We start from the raw sequence: 15,063 nt of genomic DNA on the forward strand, positions 1-15,063 counted from the left end.
GCTTCGCTTTGCTAAATTGTTGTATATAGTCCAATCATCTCAAAATATGATTCTAATTCACATAATAATCCTATTTAAGACTTTTTTTCTCCTGTCGTACGCACTTTAAACAGTGTGGACGCTGTGTGTCTCCAGAGTTGAATGTGCATTGTTCCACGACAGCGAAACGAGACAAGTCATTTGCTAAAAGCTGGGTTTATCCCGCCGATCAGAATGCTGTGCATCTCTGGGGGTCTATGGGCAGTGGGCGGGGCTCGGCTGGCCCGGACGCTCGTTTTCTGCATGATCTGTCTGAGGCTGAATCCCTATACACCGACACCGAAACGAGCGAATCAGTGATCTTATATTAACATCCTCAGGAGGCATTTTTAAATTTTCATTGTGTTGTTCGACACTTGCTTTGTTAAAAACGAATAGCGAAAAATTGAGGTTATTTCTGGTGTTTTTTTTCTATTGTAGCTACTTTTGTTGGAGACTTGACTTCTGGCACTTTAGTTTCTTTCACTACCAAGTAGCAGGTGCCACTGAGCCCACCGTCACAAAGCACTTACAGGCAGACACACTTTGACCTTCCCCTCATTAAAGGACCAGTATCCTCCACTGCTACTACTTTAATTATTAAACAATGCTGTAGATCATCTCTGTTTTTTTACATACTTGTGTTGATGTAACTGTCAGTTTAATGAACTGTTCTGAAAAGTTAGTGCAGGCATCAATATCAGGATTAATTGGGATTTCTGGTCTAGCCGCCTGCTAATTGGTGATCAGTATAACTATTAAAAATCTTCACTGTCATTTTGAGTGTGTCTGGTCATGGGTTTGGCTCGACAATGGACAATTCTGTGGTGGTTGCAACAGAACAAGAAATATAATAGATATTAAAAGATAATATTGGAATATGAGCAAATCCCACCCAACTGTAATGGATATCAAAGTAGAATAATGTCCCCCTCTGTAAACATGTTAGTATCCTAAGAGACAGTCATCATTATGAGCAAATTAGTCATGTCGGTGTTTGGATCTATACAATTGATGAGTGACGCCTTATGAGAAGTATTACCTCAGGCGGAAGTCAAGAGGGAAATGAGATCAATCCATTTTGGCAATTGTCTGATGATAAATGATCCACTCTGCGCACTCAATTAGGTTTAGTTCTCAAAAACCATTAAGTGGATCCCCTTGGTATGTTAAAGAATGGGCATATCCCTGTTATATAACAAGATTGTTTGGTTTTCATTTTAGGTATTTGTCAGTTTCTACAACCCATGGTGATCATTTTTCCTGAAGGATGATGATCTAAATGTTTAATTTGGGAGAAAAGGGGATTTTTTCCCCCGCCCCGAAATGATTCCCTTCTGCCTTAAAGAAATGCACACACAAAGCAATAAAGTAAATTGTTGTAGACAGTTGTAATTTCAGCATCACTACATCCTGAAAAAAATAACCTTGTAGACCTCAAAGCATCAAGATAGAACGCATATCCAGAAACAAAAAGGCTACGATGTGCTAAAGAAAAGCAATCATTCAATGGGTGTGAATGAATTGATGAAAGTGATATTCAGTGATGAAGCAGGAACCTGAATAGTTCAGTGCTATTGTATCATTACGTATTTTAATAAAGACTATAATTAGGTGTGTTTATTCTTAACGGTGCAATCAAAAACAGTTTCTCGTTTTGCAATAACATAATAACAACCCGTGGCATCAATAAAGCAACACAGCACATCCTTGTCACAAAGACATTGAAGCATTCCACCAGTGTACAATAAAATTAAATGATGACGTACGTCCACCAATCTTTTTCATACAACTGCTTATCCCAACCCTGCGTTGTCATTATCAACACATGTGTGTCAGGACTCACAGTGGCAATTACATTCTTTGTTGAGTCTAAAAGCATTTGTTTTCTGACGTTAGCTAGGAACATAAAATGTTTACAAAGCCAGCAGCAGAGGAGGTGTGCACACAAAGCTGGAGCCAAGGACAAAAAAAGGTCATCTCTGTCTCAGCTCTGATTGAGCAAAGTCATTTTAATAGGATTGGAGCACTAATTTACAATGATTGCCAAAAGGCTAAAGTTCAACTATAACATACAATCAGGCTGCATTTTTATTGCAGAGCATCTAAGCACACATAGCAACAGGCCCTGTCTGTCTGTTCTTCTGGGCCCCTCTCTCGACAAGTAAGAGTTGCATCACTAATGCTTTCATTGATCACTAGGCCTTTTCATTCATCACCAAAGGGTCATTAAGCTCCCTCCATCTAATGACATTGCTTAAACACCAATCTCTCATGTCTGAATAAATAGTCTGTGTCACTTTGAGCACTGTGCACGCTTATGAGAGCGCCAGCCTAAAAACAAAGAAAAATAACATTCAGATTTCTTCTGAATTGATCTATAACAATACAACCATAGAAAATACCTAAGTATCACCATGAGTAAAAATGGCTAGAATTTCTTGCCCAAACTCCCAGACATAAGTTCGCCACCGAACAAGCAACCCCTATTTTTTTAATTTTCACCCATTTCCTCACATCTAAATGCAGAACCTCAATTTAAACTACTTAAAGTGATCCTCGATCTTTATGACAACTAATTCTTAAAAGATAAATTTTAGTATGAGTTGTAATAATTTGATATTAAAGCCCCTCTTAATGTTTTCGTTTTAATAAAATTTCTAAAATTATTTTAAGTGATAGGTCGCCATTCTTGTTACGTCGCAGTGCGTGACGTCACCGGGCCGAACTTCCAGCATGTCACTCTTAGCTACCCCAACATGTTGTCGGTTCTGCCCTTCCAATTTGAACCAGATCGGAAAAGTGAAGAGCAGGACAGCACTGTCGGTCGTTCACAAGACGAGCATCAAAGGCAAAATGAGAACAGGAAATACAGTACCTTATAAGAGAAGAATTGGGCAAAACTGGTGATGTACTCGCTGCAAGTGCGTCTCATTTGCCACGTTTACATGGAGCCAAATATTCCAATTACAATCGGAATATTTGTTCAAACCGAATAAATGTGTTCCATATAAACACCTCATTCGGAATGAACAGGCCCAAACCGAATGGAATTTCATTCCGATTCACAGGGGTGGAATATTCCTTTTCCCAAACCGATTAGAAGTAAAATTATATCATGTAAACAGGGAAGCGGAATGGTGTCTGGTTGCGTTCTTTCTGCGCATGCTCCGTACTGACGTGGTGACGTCACTCGGTGACGTAAGTAACGTCACTTGCAACATGGCTTCCAAGCACACGCACAGCACACCCACACAACTTTTTAAATGAACGGCGTATCATTCTGAAGTTTTGTTTCCACTCGAAAAGTTAAAACAGCAGCTGATCTGACGATCGAGCTCCATGTTTTGCAACGTGACGCTTTGTTTTGATTAATCTGCGCATGTCAGACGGCAGTTGTCAAACGTCCTTTCGGAATAAAGGCAGTCACATGTAAACGCTGGATCGGAATAGATGAAGTGACATGTAAACAGCTGACGTGAAATTTCCATTCGGAATGATTTGAATCGGTATGAATAAAAGTCAGCATGTAAACGTGGCTAATGACAACGGAGCAAGAAAGTGTATGTTGTTGAGAACTCCGGTTTTTGTTGGCAGATCTTCAAGGTAAGATATTGCGTTTTCAAACTTATCCCAGTATAATTATTTAAATTGTTAGTGTCCAGAGCTGTCGTATGCTTTACATACAGTACAAGCCAACAGTTTGAAGGGAACAAATCCTGGAATCGCGTGTAATTCATATCTTGTACATTGTAACGCGTGGTAGGTAGGATACGTGCATAAAAGTACCAAAAAGGGGAGAAGTTTCCACTTATGCACATTTATTCACAAAAAAAATATTTTCACCGTGACCCAGAGGTTGCGCTAGACATTTTCGTTGTCTGTCATTTTGACTGACAGGGTCATAAAAATCCGGTCATAATCTATTTTTACCCGTCACTTAAATTTTTAAAATGATAATGATGACATATTCAATAGTATTTAGTTTTCATTCATTTTTAATTAATATTGTAATATTGCTTGGCGGCGAAAAAGTAGACACGGAAGTCATGGTATTTTTCTCCCTCTTTTTACTCTGCTTACCGCCAACAACACCAAAAAAACAACAACTCCACCCCCAAAGAAAAAGAGGCAACTATACTGTATAGACCCCAATCACCAACGTCACACAATGATCTTAATTGTGGTTGTCAGCCCAAAATCTTTTAAATATATATTAAATGCATCTTACCAGATATAAAATGACTACTACATAGTCTGTGGTGATCATTTGGTGCCCAGATTTCTTGTCGAATTACAGCAGTCCATCTCGCTCTCCACTTCGGGTCTCTCAGAATATGGTAGAACTTCAAGTCTCTCCGTCTATCTTCTCTGTTACTGCAACCAACCGCCACACACGCCTTCACCATTTTGATTATTAATGTTAACGAGCAGAAAAACACGCCGTAATAGGAGGCATGTACGTAGCGGTAATGTGTAAACACGACGAGCTGACGGATAATATGGCGGCTCCAGTCAGGGGGGCGAAGTTTTGACGTCATGTGATTGGGGTCTATACACAGGCGGCAAGCTAGTCCACCAATTGGATGACGCGCTGGCACACCGGGTGCACCAATAAGAACCTCGCGTTGATGTGTCAATCACGGTGCCGCCGCCAGACCCCGGTGACGCTACAATATTCTGACAGAATAGCCAACGACTATTAAGAGAGACAATAGGTAATTCATATGCTCACTCGCCACCCTGTGGTCTGGGGTGTGAATTGCAACCTGTCAAAATGACGGACGGACTTCAGTTTTTTCCGTCACCGTTTTAAAAAACCGGTCAACGACGGAAAATATTCGGTTAACGCGACCCCTGCCGTGACCATTCGTCACTCGGGAGCTCAGCGGTACGCACACAGACGACAGACAACTCCAACATAAAAGTAAGGTCCATGTCAGAGTCACTGTCGTGACTGTAGCGTGCCATAGTGCTTTAATTATCTGGTATGATTTGGGGAAAACTCCCACGAAGAATAGTCGACAAAAAAGATAGCAATAGTAATCCAAATCCGCGTTTTTTCACTCACTCTAAGATTCAGGAATTAGACCGATCTCATGGCAATGTTGCAACCACGATCACGCCATCGAATCCACAAAATAGACTGATCCGAAAAGCCGCTGTGGGACCGACAAATTCAGAAATTAGACAGATCCAAAACCAATACTGCCGCCGCGGTGGGACCGTCGGATCCAGAAATTAGATCCCTAACTTGACTGAGGATCCAGGAAAAATGTCCGGGCGCCAGTTGTAACGTGTGGTAGGTAGGATACCAAAAAGGGGAGAAGCTTCCACTTATGCACATTTATTCACAAAAAAATAATAATTCCACCTTGACCACTCACGTCACTCCACTTGTTACCATTTGACTGGAAATTGCATCCAAAAGCAGCACAACGTGGCATTTTACTTCGCGTGTAGGCAGCAATACGCAATTGTTATACACGCTATACATTTGGAAACATCTCATTTACGTCATCACTGCGAGCCCGCAAAACATGGCGCCAACTATCGGTCAAAATGTACACTAAATATTATAAAATATTGCCATTGATTGAACATTTTATGTGTTTCTAACATGTTTTAGTACAAGAGAACAATTGTGGTTAATTAGAGCCTACATGTACTTAAGGTAGAGGATCATTTTAAGAACATAGGGTGTACATTAAAATTGAAAAAAAAAGTAAACATTTTCTAAATATTAAAGTACCATACATTCACAAAAATAAGTAAAAATGACTTACATTAAGCACAATAAATTTATGGATCACGCAAATATTGACTTTTTTGAATTATAAGGAAATAAAGTAGCCTAACAGAAATAGACAAAAATAAGTCCAAAGTGCAAATTGACACGGAAGATGTTCTAAACCTAACATCAGATCAAATAAAATAAAAAATAAATAAGCCTCTTCAACTCTTTCTTTTTCTTTTAAAGATCTGATAAAATTTCTGTTGCATTGCATTGCCCTTTTTTATCGCATGAATTCAACAAGCTTGTTCTTTTTTGCTGGTCCAGAAAACATGTGCATTTGAACCAATCACATTAGAGTACATCTGCTGATCACATGTCTGTCTGTCAGCCAACTGAACAGACAACTGAGTCCAGGGTGTTTTGCTTTGCTACGCGCACATCGACATGACTCAGATAACTCCAGCAGCTAGGGAGAGTGCTGTGCAGTCCTTGGAATAAATAAAATAATAAATATCGGTGGAAATGGATGACACTACACAAGCACTTTATTATGGTTGTTGTTAACACTTGTGGATGTAAATCTGACATTGGTAGATTGTTCCGTCCCATTCTGAGCCAAATCTTATACCGGAACGGTGTTCCGGACCGTTCCGGCCCACTTTCACCCCTGAGTATCACACCAAAGATCTTTTGAATTGTTTAAAATGCATTCTAACGCTCACTGCCTATGATGGCAATGGATATCCAATCAAAAACTTAAAGTACAGATTGCATAGCATCGCATAGCACAGAATAGCACATTATAGAATACAGTAGCATAGCATACCCTACATACACCATACCGTAGCATAGCATATCATAGCATACCACACCACACCCCACAACGCTTGTAAGCGGCCTTTTTCGGGTGTTTATTTTCTCCATTATCAGAGAACTAAAGCAGTGGTCTCCAACCCGGTCCTCAAAAGCCCGCTGTGGGTCGCGGTTTTTGTTCCTGCCGATCTAGCACAGATAGTTGAACCACTGAGGTTTCTGCAAAAAAAAAAGCACCTAACTGCAATCAACTGATTGCACTTGTAAAACACCAGATTGGTGAGAAAGTGTTGTCACTTGTCTGGTTGGAATGAAATCCTGCACCCACAGCAGGCCTTCGAGGACCGAGTTGGAGACCACTGGTCTAAAGAAAGAAATTTGCGATGTGCATACATAAATACAGTTAGTCCCGCGGTTACACCGTACCCGACTTGCGCCATTTCGACTTTATGACGCCGCAGTTCCGGCGTCGACTGGAGACTAGTCTCCAGTTGTTTTTTATGGAGGAAGTTGGCGTGATGTCACGATGACGTCACCTCGCTTAGCAACGTGTCGCCATTTTGCGAAAGGGGCACGCACAGCTTAACATTCCGTAGACCACAGGTGTCAAACAGATTCCAGAAAGGGCCAAGTGGGTGCTGGATTTTGTTCCAATCGATACCGTGCAGAGTTTAACCAATGAACTTCCTACTGAAACAAGCAGCACCTGACAAAGTTTAACTGATTACACATGTAAAAGATCTGATTGGTGAAAAGGTGTCCTCTTCATTGGTTGGAAAGCAAACCTGCACCCACTTGGCCCTTTCTGGAATTGGTTTGACACCTGTGCCGTAGACAAACATCTGAAATTCATATATTTCTGGTGTGTTTTGCATCGTTTTTCATAAAAACGTCTTAAACATGGCTTACTATTATCACGAGTCACTGCTGACAGACGCGAGGAGGCGATACAATTTAAAATTACCATGTATTGGCTTGCAAATTTGCTGATACAAAGTCGCAGCTGATAGCTGGATAAACAAAGGAATGGCCTGCAGTGGAGTTCGGAAACATCTACAACTAGCTCATAATGTCACCCAGTAAGTTGACCTTTATCAATTACGTAGAATATGTACTGTGCGGAACTGAGAAAATTGGTAGTATATACGAAGTGATTATTTCTGCCGTAACCGGTAATTCGCCTCCAAGCGTTATTTAGCCGTGAACACGTCACGGCAAAATAACCAATTCCCACCAGGTCAATAAAATACCGATTGACTAATCAGAGCAGTTTACGGCAAAAGAAAAATAACGCTTTGCGAGTTGCCGGTTATGGTAATAATAACCACTGCCTAGTCTAGTGACTCGTAGCAGCTAATTGGGGCAAAAAATAATCGATTAAACTCACCAGTAATAAAATGCCGGCTGCAAACGTAAATGCGCTTGGATTTAGGGTCCCACAGGCGAAAATAGTCCACGGAACAGTCTTCTTTTACTGTTCCTCGATTTATTGCTTTCAGCCATTTGTTTTTCTTCTCACGAGGAAGAATGGCTCCAAACTCTTCCTTGTGTGACAACACGCAACACAGCAACTTTTAGTCATTCCGACAGAAAAAAAGACAGCAAATAAGACGAAAGTTCAACGCGTTTGTATTACAGTGCACGACAGAGCAACTGCTTGTGAGTCGTCTTTTACCCCATTTTCAATATGGCGATGCTTTGTTGTGGCTGGTGACGTCATTAAATGCCCGGATGTCCGACTTCCTCTATCTATATATACTTTTGTTTTGTGATGCATGCTTTTATTTCAGCACAAGAAGCATACAGCAGGTAGTAATTCCGATCGCGAGTAAGAGCGCAGGCACGCACGAACGTCATCTGTGTTGTTGTATCTACGACTTTCGGCGCGCAAGAGTGACGTTACTCGTTAAGAACACGTCACGCAAATAAACGAATCTGATTGGACGATTGATTTTGTACCTCGCTCGAGAGGCCGTTAATGGGCTGGGTCCAAGACTATTTCTCACAGTGTTTGAAAAATACAGGGAGAATAGTCTGGCTGTGCCAGGTAAGCTAGGACTTAGCTCCAACATTTTGGCGAAGACGGTACAATGACGTATAATACATGTTTTTGGATAGTTATTTGGGGGTACTTAAAGGGTCATTTCCGTCCAATTTACACGGAAATTAAGGTTACGTCGCCAGCGTAGTAACAGAACTCGTTCGTAACCCGGGGACTACCTGTACTTTGAGCAACAGTCTTTTTACATGAAGGTCATGTATTCTAAGTTTTGTGTCCCTTTAATATTAACTGTTCTGAACATTAGGAGTTCTTAAGACCCCATACAAGAGTGGTGAGCCGGTGCGCTCTCTCATCAACCTATTATTTCTTGCATTTGTATTCGGGTAAAGAAGTCGGATGTTGTAATTCTTGAGCATTGCATGCTGGATCAGGGTGCCCCATTGTGCACAACAGACAAATAATAAAAACATTATTGTCCAACTTTTCTTGAATTAAGCTTTGCCTTTTGCTACCTTTTCTCTCACAACAGGTTTTGAGAAAGACTTGAATGGAACATGACACATGATAAAAATGATGTTGCTTTACTAGTCTGAGCAATTGTAGGCCATAAATGATGTATTTAAAAAAAAAAAAAAAAAATCAAATCTTCCGGTCAAAATACACACAGGCCCTACAAGTAGTACACTTTGAAGGCTGAGTTTGAAACCTTTAATTTAAACCAAACACGTCCACAAAAAAAATGAGATCCTTTCTCCAAATCCATCTTGATGTCAAGTACTGTTCAACACACAGAAAATGTCAACAAATCCAGATGAAAGTAGATGAGCACTACATCCTCTGACGTTCATTAAATCGAATCCCTTTGGACTACTTGGCAAAGAGTGCTGAACATGTGGCATGCATGCACACCTCTCCTGTTCAGCGCAAAGCTGCAGTTAAATAGGTTGTTAAATAAAATGTGTCAGGGTAATGGAATAACTAAATCTATTTTGTGCTGATGTATAACTCAAATGAGATGCTGCCGTTTATTTCTACAAGAGTTTGACCATCTGGTTGTATGCTACACACCTCAAATGAAAGCCGTTGATTGCCCTCTTGTGGTGGATGATATACACTCACCGGCCACTTTATTAGGTACACCATGCTAATAACGGGTTGGACCCCCTTTTGCCTTCAGAACTGCCTCAATTCTTCGTGGCATAGATTCAACAAGGTGCTGGAAGCTGAAGGAGAAAAGATATCGTCATCGCACACACCATATAATTGTTTGCATTAGTCTAACACATATATAGTCTAACACATACATATGGTACAGGTTTTCGTAGGCAACGTCTGTTTGCGTTAGTCTAACACACGTAATATTAATCAGGAAATAGTATCATTTTCATATTTACGGTAGGACTACAATACTAATATAAAATAAATAGCACACCATAGTTTAATGAGAAGAAATAGAAGAGATACACAATGCCGTCTTATCACAAGATTGACGCACCAACTCTGGCAATCAGCTCTCCCAGCAAACTCCAAGGGCAAAGCGCTTTGTCCTAAAACAAGTACAACCAGCCCGGACAGCAAAGTTGATAGCGGGCGTCCCAATGCGCGCACGAACCCAAGCCGCCCAAAACCGGCCACAGAGGGGATGGCCCAAAAGCAACGCCCAGAAACGCCTTCGACAAGGCCCGCCTCCGCAAAGACTTCAAAAAGACTGGACACTGAGATAACACAGATTTTTTCTGCTCGGAAACATATAGCCTTGTTTTGGATCCAGAATTGTCCTTCCGTCGTCTGTTTTTGCCTTGTTTTTACCATTGTCGACGAATAAATTGTCAACCTGTTTTCGGTGAGTGTTCTTCAAGCTTTTGAAACATGGAGTCAGTACAAAGGGTTAAAATAAGAGGACGCGCGAGATTCGGCCTTCCTGGCAGGCGCACGCGGGGCAACGTCAGCAGAGCGGCACTTGTTTTGGTTGGTGCTGTCCGCGGGTGCGTCTGGGCCGGGGGTGCGAATTTCAACAAAGCATTCCTCGGAGAGTTTGGTCCATATTGACATGATGGCATCACACAGTTGGTGCAGATTTGTCGGCTGCACATCCATGATGCGAATCTTCCGTTGCACATCATCCCAAAGATGCTCTATTGGATTGAGATCTGGTGACTGTGGAGGCCATTTGAGTACAGTGAACTCATTGTCATGTTCAAGAAACCAGTCTGAGATGATTCCAGCTTTATGACATGGCGCATTACCCTGCTGAAAGTAGCCATCAGAAGTTGGGTGCATTGTGGTCATAAAGGCATGGACATGGTCAGCAACAATACTCAGGTAGGCTGTGGCGTTCCAACAATGCTCAATTGGTACCAAGGGGCTCAAAGAGTGCCAAGAAAATATTCCCCACACCATTACACCACCACCACCAGCCTGAACTGTTGATACAAGGCAGGATGGATCCATGCTTTCATGTTGTTGACGCCAAATTCTGACCCTACCATCCGAATGCCGCAGCAGAAATGGAGACTCATCAGACCAGGCAACGTTTTTCCAATCTTCTATTGTCCAATTTTGATGAGCTTGTGCAAATTGTAGCCTGTTTCCTGTTCTTAGCTGAAAGGAGTGGCACCCAGCGTGGTCTTCTGCTGCTGTAGCCCGTCTGCTTCAAAGTTCGACGTACTGTGCGTTCAGAGATCCTCTTCTGCCTACCTTGGTTATAACGGGTGGTTATTTGAGTCAGTTGCCTTTCTATCAGCTCGAACCAGTCTGGCCATTCTCCTCTGACCTCTGGCATCAAGAAGGCATTTCCGACCACAGAACTGCCGCTCACTGGATATTTGTTCTTTTTCGGACAATTCTCTGTAAACCCTATAGATGGTTGTGCGTGAAAATCCAAGTAGATCAGCAGTTTCTGAAATACTCAGACCAGCCCTTCTGGCACCAACAACCATGCCACGTTCAAAGTCACTCAAATCACTTTCCTCATACTGATGCTCGGTTTGAACTGCAGGAGTCTTTAACCATGTCTACATGCCTAAATGCACTGAGTTGCCGCCATGTGATTGGCTGATTAGAAATTAAGTGTTAACGAGCAGTTGGACAGGTGTACCTAATAAAGTGGCCGGTGAATGTATATTGCAGGGTTCACTAAATCCGGACCTCGGTGCCGCTTTTCCTGTCGTGTTTTCCACGTCAATTTTTGACGGGGGTAACTACATTGGCACGACACTGGCATGTGTACCATATTCAATGGATGACAATAATGGCAAAAAGTATAGCTGTCCTAAGCAGCCTTATTTAGAATTCCCCTCAAGAATGATGGAAACAAAAAAAATGCTCATTTTCAACTTATTATAATAAATATTCTTGTAATTTTATTGTTGACACTGCGTTTCAGGGTCATCCACATGTTGTGCCTCCCCTGCCCTAAAACTCAAACTCCGCCTATGTCTAAACTGGCCCAGATCTGAGTGGGACACTTGCTACAAATAATGTGAACAGTAAGCCCTGAAAATCAGATGAGGAGGAATCTGATTGGAGTCAGATAAGGTTTGAACGCATTCTTATGTGCAGCCCAACAGTATTCAGAATTGGCATCTCAACAATTGCACAGCACAACTTCTTTTGCCTGCAACTACAGTGCTGGCCAAAAGTATTGCCACCCCTGCAATTCTGTCAGATAATGCTCAATTTCTCCCAGAAAGTAATTGCAATTACAAAGGCTTTGTTACTAATAATCTTCGTTTATTTTGCTTGCAATGAAAAAACACTAAAGAGAATGAAAAAAAAAATCATTTTACACAAAACTCCAAAAATGGGCCGGACAAAAGTATTGGCACCCTCAGCCTAATACTTGTTAGCAGAACTTTTAGACAAAATAACTGCAAACAACTGCTTCCGGTATCCATGAAGGAGATTTACCATGCTCTGCTGGAATTTTAGACCATTCTTCTTTGGCCAACTGCTCCAGGTCTCTGAGATTTAAAGGGTGCCTTCTCCAAACTGCCATTTTCAGATCTCTCCATAGATTCTATGAGATTCAAGTCTGGACTCATTGCTGGCCACTTTAGAAGTCTCCAGTGCTTTCTCTCAAACCATTTTCTAGTGCTTTTTGAAGTGTGTTTTGGGTCATTGTCCTGCTGGAAGACCCATGACCTCTGAGGGAGACCCAGCTTTATCACACTGGGCCCGACATTATGCTGGAAAATTTGTTGGTAGTCTTCAGACTTCATAATGCCAAGCTGTCCAGTACCAGAGGTAGCAAAACAACCCCAAAACATCAGGGAACCATAACCATGACTGTGGGGACAGTGTTCTTTTCTTTGACGTTTTTTTCCCCTGAAAACTATGATGATAGCTTTTCCCCAAAAGCTCTACTTTTGTCTTCCAAAACGTTTTTGACTTTTTCAGTTAAGTTTTGGCAAACTCCAGCCTGTTTTGTCTTATGTCTCTGGGTCAGAAGTGGGGTCTTCCTGGGTATCCTACCATAGAGTCTCTTTTCATTCAGACGCCAACGAATAGTACGGGTTGACACTGTCTTACCCTCAGACTCCAGGACAGCTTGAAGTTGTTTGAATGTTAGTCGAGGTCCTTTATCCACCATCCGCACAATCTCTCGTTGAAGTCTCTCGTCAATTTTTCTTTTCCATCCACATCTAGGGAGGTTAGCCAAAGTGCAGATATTAAGCTCCAATAAAAATCTGACTAATTGCCACAAGCTGTTGGAAAAAGTTGTAGCTTTATTTAAACCTAAAACCACGGGGAGAAAAAAAGTGTCCTGGATTAAAAAATACTAAAACTATTATTTAATTAGCATAAAAACGGTTTTCACTTTACATATGGGAAGCTTCAGATGAATATTTATATCCTAAAACAATCAGAAATTAAATCTCAGGCCACTGCTTTACATTTTATAAGTCAAGCCAAGTATACATATTAAGATGCTTTAGAGGGGGAAATGTGCAATTTTGATACAGCTAAAATGTAAGTGGTCCCACAAATAAAGTATGGAAACATGATTTAAAAAATAAGAGAGCATTTAATATAAGCATTCTGTGTCACAACGAAGATCAGTTCGACAGAACACAAACACGCCACAACCACAGTTCACCTCCCATTCTGTAAAGACTCTCAAATGGAACAGAGACCAACTTGAAGAAACTGGGACTATTTGGATGAAGCAGATTTGAAGCCAGGAGTCATTCCAAGATGGTGATTGCAGAGCCCCCCCCCCCCCCCCCCCAAAAAAAAAAAATCATGGATAAATTAGTTTCAAAACAAGAGGGAGGAAAAAAAAAAAAAAAGAAAAAAAAAAAAGAAAAAATGTGCAGAAAAACATTGTTTGGCCCACTGTGTTATGTGCAAAGTGAACCAGATGAAGGCGACAACAATTCCAACAAAGTAACGTCCTCCGGGTCTTCGTCCCCCCCCAAAAAGAAAAAATAAGGAAGTTCTACTCGATCCCGCCAGTAGGTGTAGCTGTTTTACAGAAGGGGGGAAAAAAAGCAAACCTTTTTGCTGCTATTCCCCGTCTCAACACACAAGTCAGTGCTTGTAGGACAATAAAAATACATATACATATATATAAAAAGAAAAAAAAATGAATGTGAGCCCAACCCTCCCAAAAATGACAACAGCAGCAACTGACTCAGTCGATCTTAACTGCGGCATAGATCTTCCTTATGAACATGTAGGCGGCGTAGAAACCGATTGTGCCCGTTAGCAGCCAAAAGGACAGAACCATCAAGGCGGTGTAACCAAAATATAACAGCGAAGGAATGAACTCCACAATGTCCAGCTGTGGGGGAAACAAGAGCAAAGAAACACACACAACTTAAAAACAATAAAATTGCAAAAAATATTTTCTGCTGCCCAGTTTTTATTGGCCCGCAGCAAATGATGAAAATATCATTGAATATGGCCTGAACAAGAAGCTTGAGTTCAGCCTACATTTTTTTGCACTCGATGGAGCTAGTCACTTAAGCAGTCATTGGCTTAGGGGTGAAAACATGACATGTTGAAATCAATGCAGAAACTGTTTCAGTTATGTTTTACAAAACTTACTTAAAAAAAAATAAAAAAATTTTGCTATCTTGGTTGTGATTTTCTTGTCTTTTCTTACTGTCGCTGGACATTTTCAATTTGTTCTGCAAAGTTTGTTTTAGTGTAAATATATATTTCACAATATCCTTAAACCTCTGGATTATTTTGTTGCTTGTAGCCCTTAACTCAGGGGTCCCCAAACGTTTTCCTGTGAGGGCCACATAACTTTTGCCTTCTCTGATGAGGGGCCGGGGTCAGTTTGTAACAGAAAGTGTGACGATTGCAGGAGTGCCTAAATGTAAAAATTATTGTTTTTCAGAAAACCACAATCAAATAACCCTTTCTGGATTCTTCACGGAACAAAAGTAAATACAATAAAAATAATAATATAATACAATATAATAACAAATAATACAACTATTAATTAAATAGATAATAACCAAATAACCCTCTCTGAGTTCTT

At 41.0% G+C, this 15,063-nt stretch overlaps 1 protein-coding gene across 1 annotated transcript in view; it reads right to left on the reverse strand.

Annotated features, from left to right (window-relative positions):
• Positions 1-13,819: 13,819 nt before the first annotated feature.
• The window catches only part of tm9sf4 (transmembrane 9 superfamily protein member 4), a 32,539-nt gene continuing 31,295 nt past the window's right edge, over positions 13,820-15,063 (reverse strand). The window contains exon 18 of the mRNA XM_057857530.1: positions 13,820-14,355. Coding sequence (XP_057713513.1) covers positions 14,206-14,355 — 150 coding nt within the window. The 3' untranslated portion in view covers positions 13,820-14,205. The remainder of the gene's footprint in view (positions 14,356-15,063) is intronic.

The sequence above is a fragment of the Corythoichthys intestinalis genome, chromosome 2 (genome assembly GCF_030265065.1).
Source record: "Corythoichthys intestinalis isolate RoL2023-P3 chromosome 2, ASM3026506v1, whole genome shotgun sequence".
NCBI classification, from domain to species: Eukaryota; Metazoa; Chordata; class Actinopteri; order Syngnathiformes; family Syngnathidae; genus Corythoichthys; species Corythoichthys intestinalis.